Below are 12,828 nucleotides of genomic sequence, written 5' to 3'. Positions count from 1 at the left end.
GAATGATTTCAATGCCAGTAGGTAGCATATAGTGCAATATGTTAATAGCACGGCACACTGAACTTTGGCAAAAAGACATGAAGGATTGGTTCGTGAAGATGTAACATTCAGCTTATTAGTAAGCACAGTCTGCATGAAGTATGAGGTGAGAGATAGTTGAACATCCATCGGTGTAGTTGAATAACGAACTATCCTAGCGAAACCAATTACTCCGTCTTAATTGTGTCTGATCTTTGTGCTAATGCAAGGGACGACCGTATTCAGTGATCCAGCAATGTGTGAACTGAGGTTACTTCCTATAGGAGGTTGGATTACGTAGAGATTTATTAGCTAAGTCCTGTCATTGCAATGAAATATCGGATATATGCTACCAGGGTGAGAATTTTTACAAAGAATTTCAATTTGGTGAGTCATTCTGACAAGAACTTAAAAATTGAGTCTAAAGTGACTCACTTTTTCACTTTTTTCCATGACTCACTTTAGAGGATTCCAATTGACCAAGATCTAGAATGATTGGAAAGATGACGTGTGTCTACGGAGTAGAAGCGAGTCAGGTAGACTGTAGGTAGATGGCTGTCCACATGAAGTTCAAGCTTCATGTTCAAAACACCTATGCGTTTGCTCAATTTTATGTTCTTTCGATTACTATGATGGAGTCATTATAAGAAATGCTGCACCAACTCGATTGAAACATAACGCTTTATAGGTTTTATAAGTTTTTCATTCCATTTTAAATATGTTATGCTGAGAATGGAAATCCTTATTTTTTACAAACTCTCTGCCAAGGCAAGACTTATTTTAAGGATTTTTATGTTAACTCAATCCGAACCGAAATCATCTAGAAATTTGATTTCAACTTATTTAAACTGTGATAAAATATTTTCGTGTGACTGGGTTGTTTAGTTCCTTTTTTTAGTCGCGACTCCAGCATTAATTGTGCGGTTAGTCAGCGCTACTGTACATACTGTAGCTGTTGCTTAGGGAAAGACTATTGCAATGTAGATAATTAATTTATTCTACTCGTTATCGTCCTGTAATTATCAGACTTTGAAGAATAAATCTTACTCAATCATCGTTGTATCAATGACCCCACATAAATAGCGATCCCTGCGTTTCAATGACCTAGATATTTAATGGCTCCATGGATATTGATGTATTTTATAATATTTCCCTTTCCACTGATGCAAGTACGAATAATTGCTTAGAGATAGCACACATCAGTTGAGCTTTGGTTGACAGTTTATCTTTCAAAAACAATTGATTCGTTACGGGCATTCTTCGATGTCGGTCTGAAATGTCAATTTAAAATGCATCGAACAGAAGCGAATATTTTGAAGAGTTCTAAATGTTCGACATTGTTTCTATTCAAGACAATAGTTTACAATCCAATAAAATCGCAAGTTTGATAGGATCAGTGAAGTTTCAATTAGGCTGAGAAGTCAAATTCGGATCTGTATATGAGCCTTGTTGGAAATTCAGAAATTTTTGTTATTTCTTCAATATTTTATCGTGTGTATTTCTTCAAGTTCGCCAAAGGAAATTTTGCGTCATACTCGGTCAGCATAAGAGATCAAAATAATGTGCATTATAATGCCTCACATTAACAGAAGAATGTTTCTAATGCATAATAAGGGTTACAATAATATATTGAAAGAGATTCATACTGCATAACGACGACTTACAATGATGGGAGAAAGCTACATAATTAAATGAGGGTTCACAGTGATGGAGTGCACAGCCGCTGTTGACGATTAAACAAAGGTTTACATGTATAACGACCAAAATAAACGTTGAAAGGCGAATAGAATGTGTACGAAATTACAAATTTCAGGAGTATGAGCAGGGCCAGAAGGACTGTGTGAGGGAAGGGGAGAAGATATATATAAAAAACGCAGCTGTCACGTAGATTCATTGATCAGAGTCCATAAGCTACTTAGACATGGGGGAGACACATCAATTGACGCAATGACGTCGCGTATATACGCACCAGGTCACAATACGATGACATATTTCTTAGCGGTTTTATCCACGTAAATGATTTTTCTTGGCCTTGGACTGATGAGAATATTATTCGTTCAGAATGAATCCCTACAAGTCCAATAAATATCAAAAACGAAAACCAAGCCTGATGTCCAAGTATTATTCATAGGAAGGATGATTGATGTATGAGATATGTGATACTGAATTATCTTATTCATAATTATGATACTAATTCCTAGCTTGAAACTTGGGAAGCTTTGAAAGTAGAAAGTAAGCTAAACAAATACCAAATATTGAAGTGACAGGCTGTATCATCGATATGGAAGCATTTATTTGATATTGTGTGGGAAAAACTTGATAGTTTTTTCTGCTTTGAACACTGTATATGTCATGAACATTTTCCCCTTTGCAAGCTGACTCAAAATATTAACGTCAAGGCTTCATTATAAAATATTTTATATTTAATAATTTCATTCATATTGAATTTATTTTAGATTTACAATTATTCGTAAACTTATACCACTTTGCTGAATCTTTTATCATACTTAAACTGTTAGAATTCAAGAGTTTCTGCTTCTGAATTCTATATCGGCTTTCAATAAATAAATTGTCGCGGTGATGACCAGGCGACGCTCGTCTGCTCTGCCACGCTGCTGCACTTTTATTGGAGCTTCTGTCAGTCATTCTTCTTGTGTTGGAAAGTCCCTTGAAAAATGTGCTACGCGTCTTGAAAGCCTTCTTTTTATGGGGGAAAATCAAAGCAATTTGGGGAGGTGAGCTGCTGGAAAACACTGAGAAATGACCGGATTACCGGCGCCTCGGACACTCGGGGTCAGCCGACGCCTTCGCCACAGCTCCATTCTCACCGAGCCCTGGTCGTCCTGAAGAGTAGCTCGAGGTTAGTACTGATTACTGTTGTATTACTGTACTATACTGTACTATACTGTACTATACTGTACTATACTGCACTATACTGTACTATACTGTACTAAACTTGGTTTATTTATTTTAACTTTCATGAAGCTTCATCTAAAAATGCCCTCTCGCTATTTGAAATTTCGTGAATGACGTGACGGTCCCAAGCGTGGAAACGAAAAGCGTTCATAATGCGAGTACCAATGCACATTTCGTGTTTCGTTTGCCAATCATAAATTTTCCGTAATTTCAGGTATAACTAAAAAAGCTTATCGTTAATTTACATACGTATTATTTAGTTTAAATCTACAAGATGAAGAAAACGATCGAAGGTAAATTACGCAAGTCGCAGGAATGCAGAACCCAGCTTGATTCTCCCTCGACTCCTTACGTAAAAAATGCAGCAAAAGCTTCTGGTGTTCGATGTCTCGGCGGTGCAGACAAATGATAGCAATCGAGAGGGTGGCCAGTGCACCAGATTGACCTCCTCACCGCGCCAGGGAGGGCAAGCCTGTGAAAAATCACAGCCTATAATACAGTATCAGTGGCCAATAGATGGCCAGCGATCAGCCGTGGATGAAACTCTTCTAATTTTCAGCAATGGAACAGTGGCTGCCCGCGCTACGGTTCGCATTAACGCAATCATCACATGAGATGGAATTCTTACGTCGTGCGTGAGTACGTGCTTCCATGGTCTTAAATTAGATCGTTGGACCTCTAAGAAATTCATGCTGACTTTGATCCCGCTATTGCTTAACGGAAAAAGTAGATTTACGCGCATAAGAAAATTTGCTGTTAACATCAGACTGTTTATAATTCTCGATAAAATATCTCAAGTAGAAAGTAATCCGTCCATTTAAAAAGGAAGCAAGTACCTCTAAAAAACAAGAAGCGTTTTCTTATATATTAAAAAAATATATTCACAGGGAATGTTTTCAGTCGTTCTCTCCATCATTATACGGTATTTGGTGAAACTCGCGTAGAACCGTTGTGTATTGTACGTAAATACAGTAATATACTCTGACCCATGCAGTGACCAACAATCGCCATATCTTCGTCAATTCTTATCTATATTTTAATTTTAACATTTCGATGCTCAAATGTTTTATCCTCGTATGAATTAAATTGTGGGAGTTGAACTAAAATTTAACAATATATAACAATTCATTGTGAATCGAAAGTTTATCCGTGAAGCGATGTATCTGGTCTCTTAAAACTGGAACCAACCCAAAATTCTTGTATCTATTGTCACAATTCACCGCAAAATAACAATAGCCAAAAGTCATAGTGCACAATATGATTTATGGATAGTGTAAAATAATTGTGAAATAATAATAGTGTGAAAGGTGTCACATCAAACGGCACCCTTTGTGAAGGGTGCGAGGTTACGCCGTCCAGTCTTCGTTTTTTCAACCTCTTCATATTTTTAGTCAAAACTAAGCCCTGTTTATTATTGCCTCGTCTACCGGAGTTACCGGAGTCAAATTCGATCTTCACCTCAGTTATTCATTGAATAATTTCAAGAAATGTTCCGGGTGAGTGGAAAAGAGCATTCATGTAGAGTTACTGATTTTTGCAAAAGCCACCTACTAATCAACAATATGCGTTTTAAAATTACTTTTTAAAGACAAGACTTCTAAAGAATCCCGTGTCTTCGATTTTATATATGTACAATGAATTTCTAATTTAATTTTTTTTCAAATATTAAAAAAAATATAACTCAGCACTCACTGCAGTGAGTGACAGAGAACGCATTTTGCCATCGACTAAAACGTGAAGTCACGGACGGACAGACGTACGGACACACAGACGGAGGGACATGACGAGCACAATAGCGCCTTTTTCCCATAAATGAGAAAATGCGCTAAAAAATTCATTTTCACATTTTTTAATATATAAAAATTTTGTTAATTTTCAAAATTATTCATTCTGTCAATTTATTCATACATTGTCTCCAACTTTACGCAAGTGTGCAAAATTTCAGATCGATTGGGCACTTAGAAGTGTGTTAATTTTATATCGATTAAAAGATTTGTTGCAGTCAAACAAACAAACGAATCAACAACAAGAAGCGAAGTTAAAGAGAACTGTTGTAAAAATAACTAATCGGATATTAAATTTCTATGATAGAAATAATTCAACGTAAATCAAAAACACATTATCATGCATAAAACAATAATGTTTTGTGCAAAATTTACAACGATATACAAAATTTTTAAATTACTTAGGCCTACAAAAGATAATTTTACAACCAGTCAAATAAATGATAATCATAATTCGATTATCGCTACTCAGAATAAGCAGTTTTTCTCACCACTTCAACTTCTAAGAACGAGATCACGGAATTCTTTCTCTATCGTTTGCTGCGAGGCCGAGCTTTAATTAAACTTTTAACCGCCCGTAAATCGCCCTCCCGTTCAAATTAAAGCCTGAGGAGTAAAGAGGCTCTGAAATTTAAGACTAAGTCTAAAATACGACGGACTTCACCACCGAGAACAATTGCCGAGAAGACGTCGCAGGTCAACAGAATTACTAACTTTGTAAAATCCATCAGCTAAGTGAAAGCATTTATTGAAAATCCACAGCACCATTCAGCACTAAGAATATATAAGTTTACTTAACCCCTTAACAGTAACGATCCAGAAGTCACGTTGTAGTTACATTTTGGTGGAATATTGTTATAAATACATTTATGGAACAAATTTCTAGTGAAAGTCGACAGACAGCTGGAAATAGAAAACAAATTCCCGACTTTCGACATCAGCAGTGAGTGCCCTCATTTTCATCAGGCTACGAATGTCCATTTAGTACTAAACCCCCACCAAGTCAGTCTCCCATCCATTTCTCTAGATAGGAGCTAAAACGTAATTCTTCCCGTCCTTTTAAATCTATATTTACTATTTCTCCTCTCTTCGGACTTGCAATTCCGTGTGTGAGCGCCCGTTGCCTCCGAGCTTTCGTTACTCTGGCCGCTGGTATCAGAGCAGAGCGCGGCGTGACCAGAATACTGCTGCGTCCATGAAGCGTGGTGGTGGTGGTGGTGGTGGTACTTAATATGATGGTAATTGTTGTGGTGATGATGGTGCTTATGAGGCTGCTGCTGGTGGGACAAGTTGTGGTGAAGCTGCCAGTGTTATACTGTCACGGATACCAGTGATGCCGAGACTGCACTGATACTGCCAGTGATGCACAATACTAGCGTTGCTGATACTAGTGCTGATGTCGCTAGTGCCAGCACCTAGCGATGGTCTCTAGATGACTTGGATGATATGCGCCTGCACTTGAGAGGAAGCATGTCCATACTCATGGAAATGAATGTGACATTGTCCAAATAGCGATGCACTTTTGCCTTTGTGCAGGTCATCCTGACGCAGTTGGGGCAGACGTATCAGTGCTACGTTCGCTCCCTGCTCGTGCCGTGAGTAAGAAAAGTGTGTCAATGCTCGTACAAAATAATTTATTCTGAGAACTGGGACGGACCAAACCGGGAAAACCTATGAAGCAACACTTTGAAAACTAAATGGGTCATATTGTCCAAATAGTGTCACACTTACTGGAAAAAAGGGGAAAAATTGCATCGATATTTGAAGAAAGTCCCGCTCGTTTCTATGAGTGCAAACAGTTTGGGAAAAACGAAGAGGGCATGTGGAAAGAGGAGGGAGATATGGAGTTGAGAGGAAGACGGTCTAAAGAGAAAAATAGAGGGAGATATGGAGTTGAGAGGGGAGAGGGTCGAAAGAGAAAAAAGAGGGAGATATGGAGTTGAGAGGGAAGAGGGTCTAAAGAGAAAAAAGAGGGGAGATATGGAGTTGAGAGGAAGACGGTCTAAAGAGAAAAATAGAGGGAGATATGGAGTTGAGAGGAAAAACGGTCTAAAGAGAAAAAAGAGGAGATATGGAGTTGAGAGGGAAGACGGTCTAAAGAGAAAAATAGAGGGAGATATGGAGTTGAGCGGAAAAACGGTCTAAAGAGAAAAAAGAGGGAGATATGGAGTTGAGAGGGAAGACTGTCTAAAGAGAAAAAAGAGGGTGATATGGAGTTGAGAGGAAAAACGGTTTAAAGAGAAAAAAGAGGAGATATGGAGTTGAGAGGGAAGACGATCTAAAGAGAAAAAAGAGGGAGATATGGAGTTGAGAGGGAAGACGATCTAAGGAGAAAATAGAGGAGATATGGAGTTGATGTGGAAAAGAGAAGAAAAAATTTTCTAGATAAAAAAAACTGAAAGAAAATTAGGAAAACAGCCTCCATTATAAAAGACTAATCCGATTCGGTAATTGAACGAAAAACTTTGTATGGAAATAACGACGAAATGAAGAGGAATTGCGTGGAAAAACTATCAGAAGGATCGTGGACGAAATAAGTGCAAAAATTAAAACATATACGTACAATTAATGAGCAGAATTTATGAATGTACTACAATTTTCTAAGAGTCAATTAATTTTTTAGATGACATTGGTAAATCAAAAGGCAGGCTTAGCAAGTTATATTTATATATTAAATACGTTTCGAATGAAAAATTGAAATATGTGGCTGCAATGAACGCAAAGCGAACGAATGAAGAACAAGAAGAAAGGGATTAAAAGCAGGAACAGTAAGAGCAATAGATAAGCAAATAATGAAAGAATAATTCACTCGAGAAATTATTCATCAACAAATGACCGCCGTTGAAAGGGCCATTCAAGAAATATATTTAAAGAAATATTATTTGTAAAAAAAACAATAATTAAAAGCACTTTATTGAAGCAAGTCTTCTAATTAGTAGGAGTGACCAAACATGATGGATGGATGGAAGCAGGATATGGAAAAAGAGTATTTTAAATAAAATACTTTAAAAAAACTTTTAAAAAAAAACACGTTTTTCTTGTGGACTAAAAAGTAGAAAATAAATTGTGGCTTGCCCCAAAAAACGTGTGTCGGGCAGATTTATGATTAAAGCGAAAAGCACACAACACACGAATTTTAGAAATTTGATGGTGAACGTACGTACAGCCCGACCCACGTTTTTTGGGGCGAGCCCCAATTTATTTTCTACTTTTTAGTCCACAAGAAAAACGTGGTTTTTTTTTAAAGTTTTTTTTTTTAAGTATTTTATTTTCTCCTTTTTAGTCCGTTGCTACACATGAAAAACGTTGTTGCGAGCCAATTTACTTGCCTTGACGTACGTATCGATGATACGCAGCGTTAGCGCCTGCTCGTCTATAACGTCAGCGCCCGCACGTCATACTATATATATACTATTTATATATACTTTACTCAATTAAGCTAATTTAGGTCTAATTGCTAGTTTTTATAATTGTATCTGAAATTGTTAGGCGAAAATAGCCTGCATGCCGAATTTCAGATCTCTAGAGCAATCAGAAGTGGGCTAATTTTCGTTGTCAATGTTAACAACAAACAAACAAACAAACGCGAAGCTAAGCTAAGAAAAACGTGTTAAAATATATCATAAATTGCTCGATTGAAATGTTAAAAAAAAACTGGAAATTATATTGATTGATTTAACAGAGGTTGGAGGCAAATAACTGCCGGCAAGGATGGTTGTAGGATATGGAGAGTCTATACCTTTAAATATATCTGGATATAAATATAGGTATATCCTATACGTCCTATATATTCTATAGTTATCTGGTTGTATCTGTATAAGGTATACTTAAAGGTTCATCCTATATATCCTGTGTCCTATAGGTATCTGGATTTACCTGTATAGGATATACCTATAGCTATATCCTATATATCCTGAGTCATATAGGTATCTGGATATACCTAAAGGTATATCTAGAGCAGCGGAGCGGTAATAGTGCAGATAAGACTGCAGCATCGTCGTCCAGTGTTTGCTGGTGTATTGGCTTCATTGTCTGTTTACTGGCAGTGTTTGCCTGTCTCTCTCCCACTGTTTGTTTCTGCGTCTCATTAACGGGACAGTTTGACCAAACGTCGCACACAACAACTGCTCGGGTCCAAGCTGCTAACTTCGGCGCTGTGGCCAAAAAAGGACCCGATCGCAAATAATTTCTTAGATACGATGATAAGAAACAGGTCTTATAAAGTAGGCACTAATACGTGTTTAACGACTACATCAGTACAAAAATTTTTTGCTAATAGAGATTATTTAATAAAATCTATTTTTGAAAAAAATTACCGCTTCAAGGCAAGTAATTATGATATCGTTCCAATAATTTTTGCAAGATAAATTCGCTAATAGAGACACTATACGTGAGCAAAATTCGTCGATACGATGAGCACGTAATCAAACAAAAAGTTCGTTTTAGAATGCTCATTCATTCAGCTATCTAATTACCACTTTTTCGAACCATCGAACCAGCCTGGCTACACCAGCCTGGCTACAATTCAAAAGTTTCCTACATATTTCATTGCATTCCAACCGTTCATATGACTCGTCAGTGTAAAATAAAAACGCTCTCAAATCCAAGATTGCTGGACATCCAAATTATTTTTAACCGTTCTCTTTCTATGGACCCGAATTTCCACATAATTTTTTAACACGTGCAAAAAAAGGCCATTATTTTTGTCGTATGCGCAATAATAAGGATTTTTGTGTATGGCAATACCAGCAGAATTTTTTGAGGTAATTGTGAGGAGGCCGGCTTTGTGGTATCGTATTAGGCCGCTACTATCGCATTCATGGCACGAGTCCGGCCGAAATCTATACGAGGCGCGCAGCTTCCCTCCCAAGACTACTGGAAAAAAGTTCTTTCCCTTCCAGGAACATTCGCGTGGAGGCAAAGAAAGTTCTATCACTTACGGTCAACACGTCGCTGGTGATTCAGGGTAGAACAGATCTGTATGCAGTCTGAATAACACACAGTAATGAGATGAGAAGGCAGTCTGAATATTGTAAGAACCTGTTAGGTTGCTCAGCGTGTTCTCAAAATAGCTCTCCAGTAACTCATAACAGCTTACTCATTAACTGTACAAACTCCTGTGTTTTTAATTCGAAATTGAGTTGCTCAGTTATGAGCATTTCATACACCTATTCCATCAACCTCTTTAACTGTGGGTAAAGTAGGTATTTAATCTTTGATTGAAAATAGCCAAAAAAATTCACCATTTTATTTCATTGTGCCGAAGCATGACAAGCAGCGTACGCTGGAGCGTTGCTGGAGAACTATATAGCGCTCATGTGTATGATGAATACGATAGTGAAACCGTGCATGAAATTAATTCTCATTAAATACTTATTGGTAATATAAATGTGGTCAGATTATTTTTCCGGCTTTGAAAGATAAGTTTACAGGCTATATCAGAGCTGAGAAGAGGTTGAGCTTAGAGCACCATTGTTTTTTGGTTAATAGAACATTGTTTCAAAATTCATGAACGTTTAATCGGCATTTACTTTTAAATAATGTAGTTTCAAAAGTCGGAGGCTATTAATCTGCAAATTTCATTTTTTGTATTATTGTCTTGATCGCAAAATAATATATTAATTAAAAATTAAATTTCGCATATATCATAATGTATTTCAAAAACCAAATAAAAAGCGTCGGCTTTGGACCAATTTTACTACGAGGAACCTAATTTATCATTTACAATTATTAAAGTCATTTTACAGGAAATTTCACTGCAAAATTTTGTTACTTGTTGGTTGTTGGTATTAACATAGAAAAAACAATCAATACTAAATAAAATATTACTAAATAAAATAAATGACTTTTACTTTCACACTTTCTACGCGAGATGGTATGGGTTAATACTGATAATTTCCAACTTTGATAACTTTTTTGTATGCATTGCAAATAACTCGTGAGAAGATGTAAGAGAAGAGCTGAGAAGTTGGCTTGAAGAAAATTCAATAGAACAAAAAAAAATAATTCACACATCTACCTTCATATAATCGAATTTCTTTAAATAGAAAGCACCGTGAGAGGACAAGGTGGGGTGACGTGTGTTTTTTACGCCTCGTAGACTCGTGGATTACGAAGATTTGTGCTGCTGGCCACCATCTGTAGCCTGGATTTGCCAGACCTGCGCGCTGTCACCGGCACAACAATCCACCAGCACAACAATCCACCAGCACAACAATCCACCGGTACAACAATCCACCAGCACAACGATTCACCAGCACAACAATCCACCGGTACAACAATCCACCGGTACAACAATCCACCGGTACAACAATCCACCAGCACAACAATCCACCGGTACAACAATCCACCGGTACAACAATCCACCGGTATAACAATCCACCAGCACAACAATCCACCGGTACAACAATCCACCGGTACAACAATCCACCGGCACAACAATCCACCGGTACAACAATCCACTGGTACAACAATCCACCGGTACAACAATCCACCGGCACAACAATCCACCAGCACAACAATCCACCGGTACAACAATCCACCGGTACAAAAATCCAGCAGCACAACAATCCACCGGTACAACAATCCACCGGTACAACAATCCACCGGTATAACAATCCACCAGCACAACAATCCACCAGCACAACAATCCACCAGCACAACAATCCACCGGTACAACATTCCACCGGCACAACAATCCACCGGCACAACAATCCACCAGCACGACAATCCACCAGCACAACATTCCACCAGCACAACAATCCACCGGCACAACAATCTACCAGCACATCAATCCACCGGTACAACAATCCACCAGCACAACAATCCACCAGTACAACATTCCACCGGCACAACAATCCACCGGTACAACAATCCACCGGCACAACAATCCACCAGCACAACAATCCACCAGCACAACATTCCACCGGCACAACAATCCACCGGCACAACAATCCACCAGCACGATAATCCACCGACTATCACACAGGCGTTGCTTTGCTAATTAAGCAGCCAAAAAACTTTATTTATAGCATTATTATTATTATTCTATATTAGATTAAACGATTGAAGATTTTGTGGAATGGGCTAGGTAAACTGTGGAAGCTGCGACGGTATTTTCTCATTAAAAGATTGAAGATGATTTAGCAACAATTTATATTAATCAATTGGCCAAAACGGTTATATTACCTAATTTTTCTCATGACGGCAATGAAGAATAATTACAAATATTCTCAGAGAAGTGCAAATCTCAAGAAAGAATCAACAGAATCAACAGTCATTCGTCACAGAATCACACACCAACATAATTGGGTAAGAAAGTACCAAATAACAGTTCAAATTCAGAGCATGAACAACGAAAATTTATATATACGTCTTTCAGTAATCATTTACCAGGAAGATTTATTAAAAAATTACGGATTTTTAATAAATATTGGACCTACTTCTGCCACAATAATATTTCATCGATGCTCGGACAATATCTTATACATAAAAGTGTCATTTAACATTTCATTAAAACAAATGGAGTTTTTGGAGCTACAATGAGATCATTCTTATTGTAGCATTTTTAGGAGCTATAATAATATCATTCAAAGAAGTTCAATTTTACTGCTTGCTGTCTTGAAATTCATAGATGAGCTGTTATTAATGGAAAATTTATTAATCAAATTATAAATTTCATTCGAACCAACATATTTATTATCTACATGACTTTGCCAATAATCTAAATCTACAAGTTTACCTATAAATTGAGCATGAATGTCATAAATGGGTTTTACAAACGCTAAAATGTAAAATAATGGCTTCAAAATGCAACTTGAATTACATGGTAATTGAAAACCATTTTTAAACTTTCGAAAACTCTAGTGTATTTAATAACTAACTAATTCACACGTTCATAGATAAACTACTTTATTAAGTGGAATACAGATTACGTAAAAATCCTACAAAAACGTCCACAATACGAACCAAAAAAACATAGGATTACCCTCTATCAAAGCTCATTCCCGCGTCGGTAATCCTATAAGCTTGTATTTGTCCACATTATTCTACCCTGAATACTGAAAAAACAGTGACAGGCCCTGAGATAATCTGACTCTGACCAGAGATT

At 37.2% G+C, this 12,828-nt stretch overlaps 1 protein-coding gene across 1 annotated transcript; it reads left to right on the top strand.

The window, feature by feature from the left end:
* The first annotated feature begins 5,953 nt into the window (after positions 1-5,953).
* Positions 5,954-11,721, top strand: LOC108670278 (extensin-1-like). Its single transcript, XM_018157739.1, has 3 exons — positions 5,954-6,013; positions 6,255-6,313; positions 10,836-11,721. The coding sequence occupies exons 1-3, from the start codon at positions 5,954-5,956 to the stop codon at positions 11,719-11,721; spliced, it is 1,005 nt and encodes a 334-aa protein (XP_018013228.1).
* The last annotated feature ends 1,107 nt before the right edge of the window (positions 11,722-12,828 follow it).

Source organism: Hyalella azteca, unplaced genomic scaffold (genome assembly GCF_000764305.2).
Source record: "Hyalella azteca isolate HAZT.00-mixed unplaced genomic scaffold, Hazt_2.0.2 contig13120, whole genome shotgun sequence".
Lineage (NCBI taxonomy): Eukaryota > Metazoa > Arthropoda > Malacostraca > Amphipoda > Hyalellidae > Hyalella > Hyalella azteca.
The sequence above is the reverse complement of the archived record's forward strand: the minus strand, read 5'-3'. Positions and strand labels throughout refer to the sequence as shown.

What these genes read in the sequence shown, in the direction of transcription:
- LOC108670278 (XM_018157739.1), top strand. Translation starts at nt 5,954, where the DNA reads ATGGTAATTGTTGTGGTGATGATGGTGCTTATGAGGCTGCTGCTGGTG. An exon ending in TGCTGGTGGGACAAGTTGTG is followed by an intron (nt 6,014 to 6,254) that starts GTGAAGCTGCCA and finishes GCCTTTGTGCAG; the next exon opens with GTCATCCTGACGCAGTTGGG. An exon ending in GTTCGCTCCCTGCTCGTGCC is followed by an intron (nt 6,314 to 10,835) that starts GTGAGTAAGAAA and finishes TGGATTACGAAG; the next exon opens with ATTTGTGCTGCTGGCCACCA.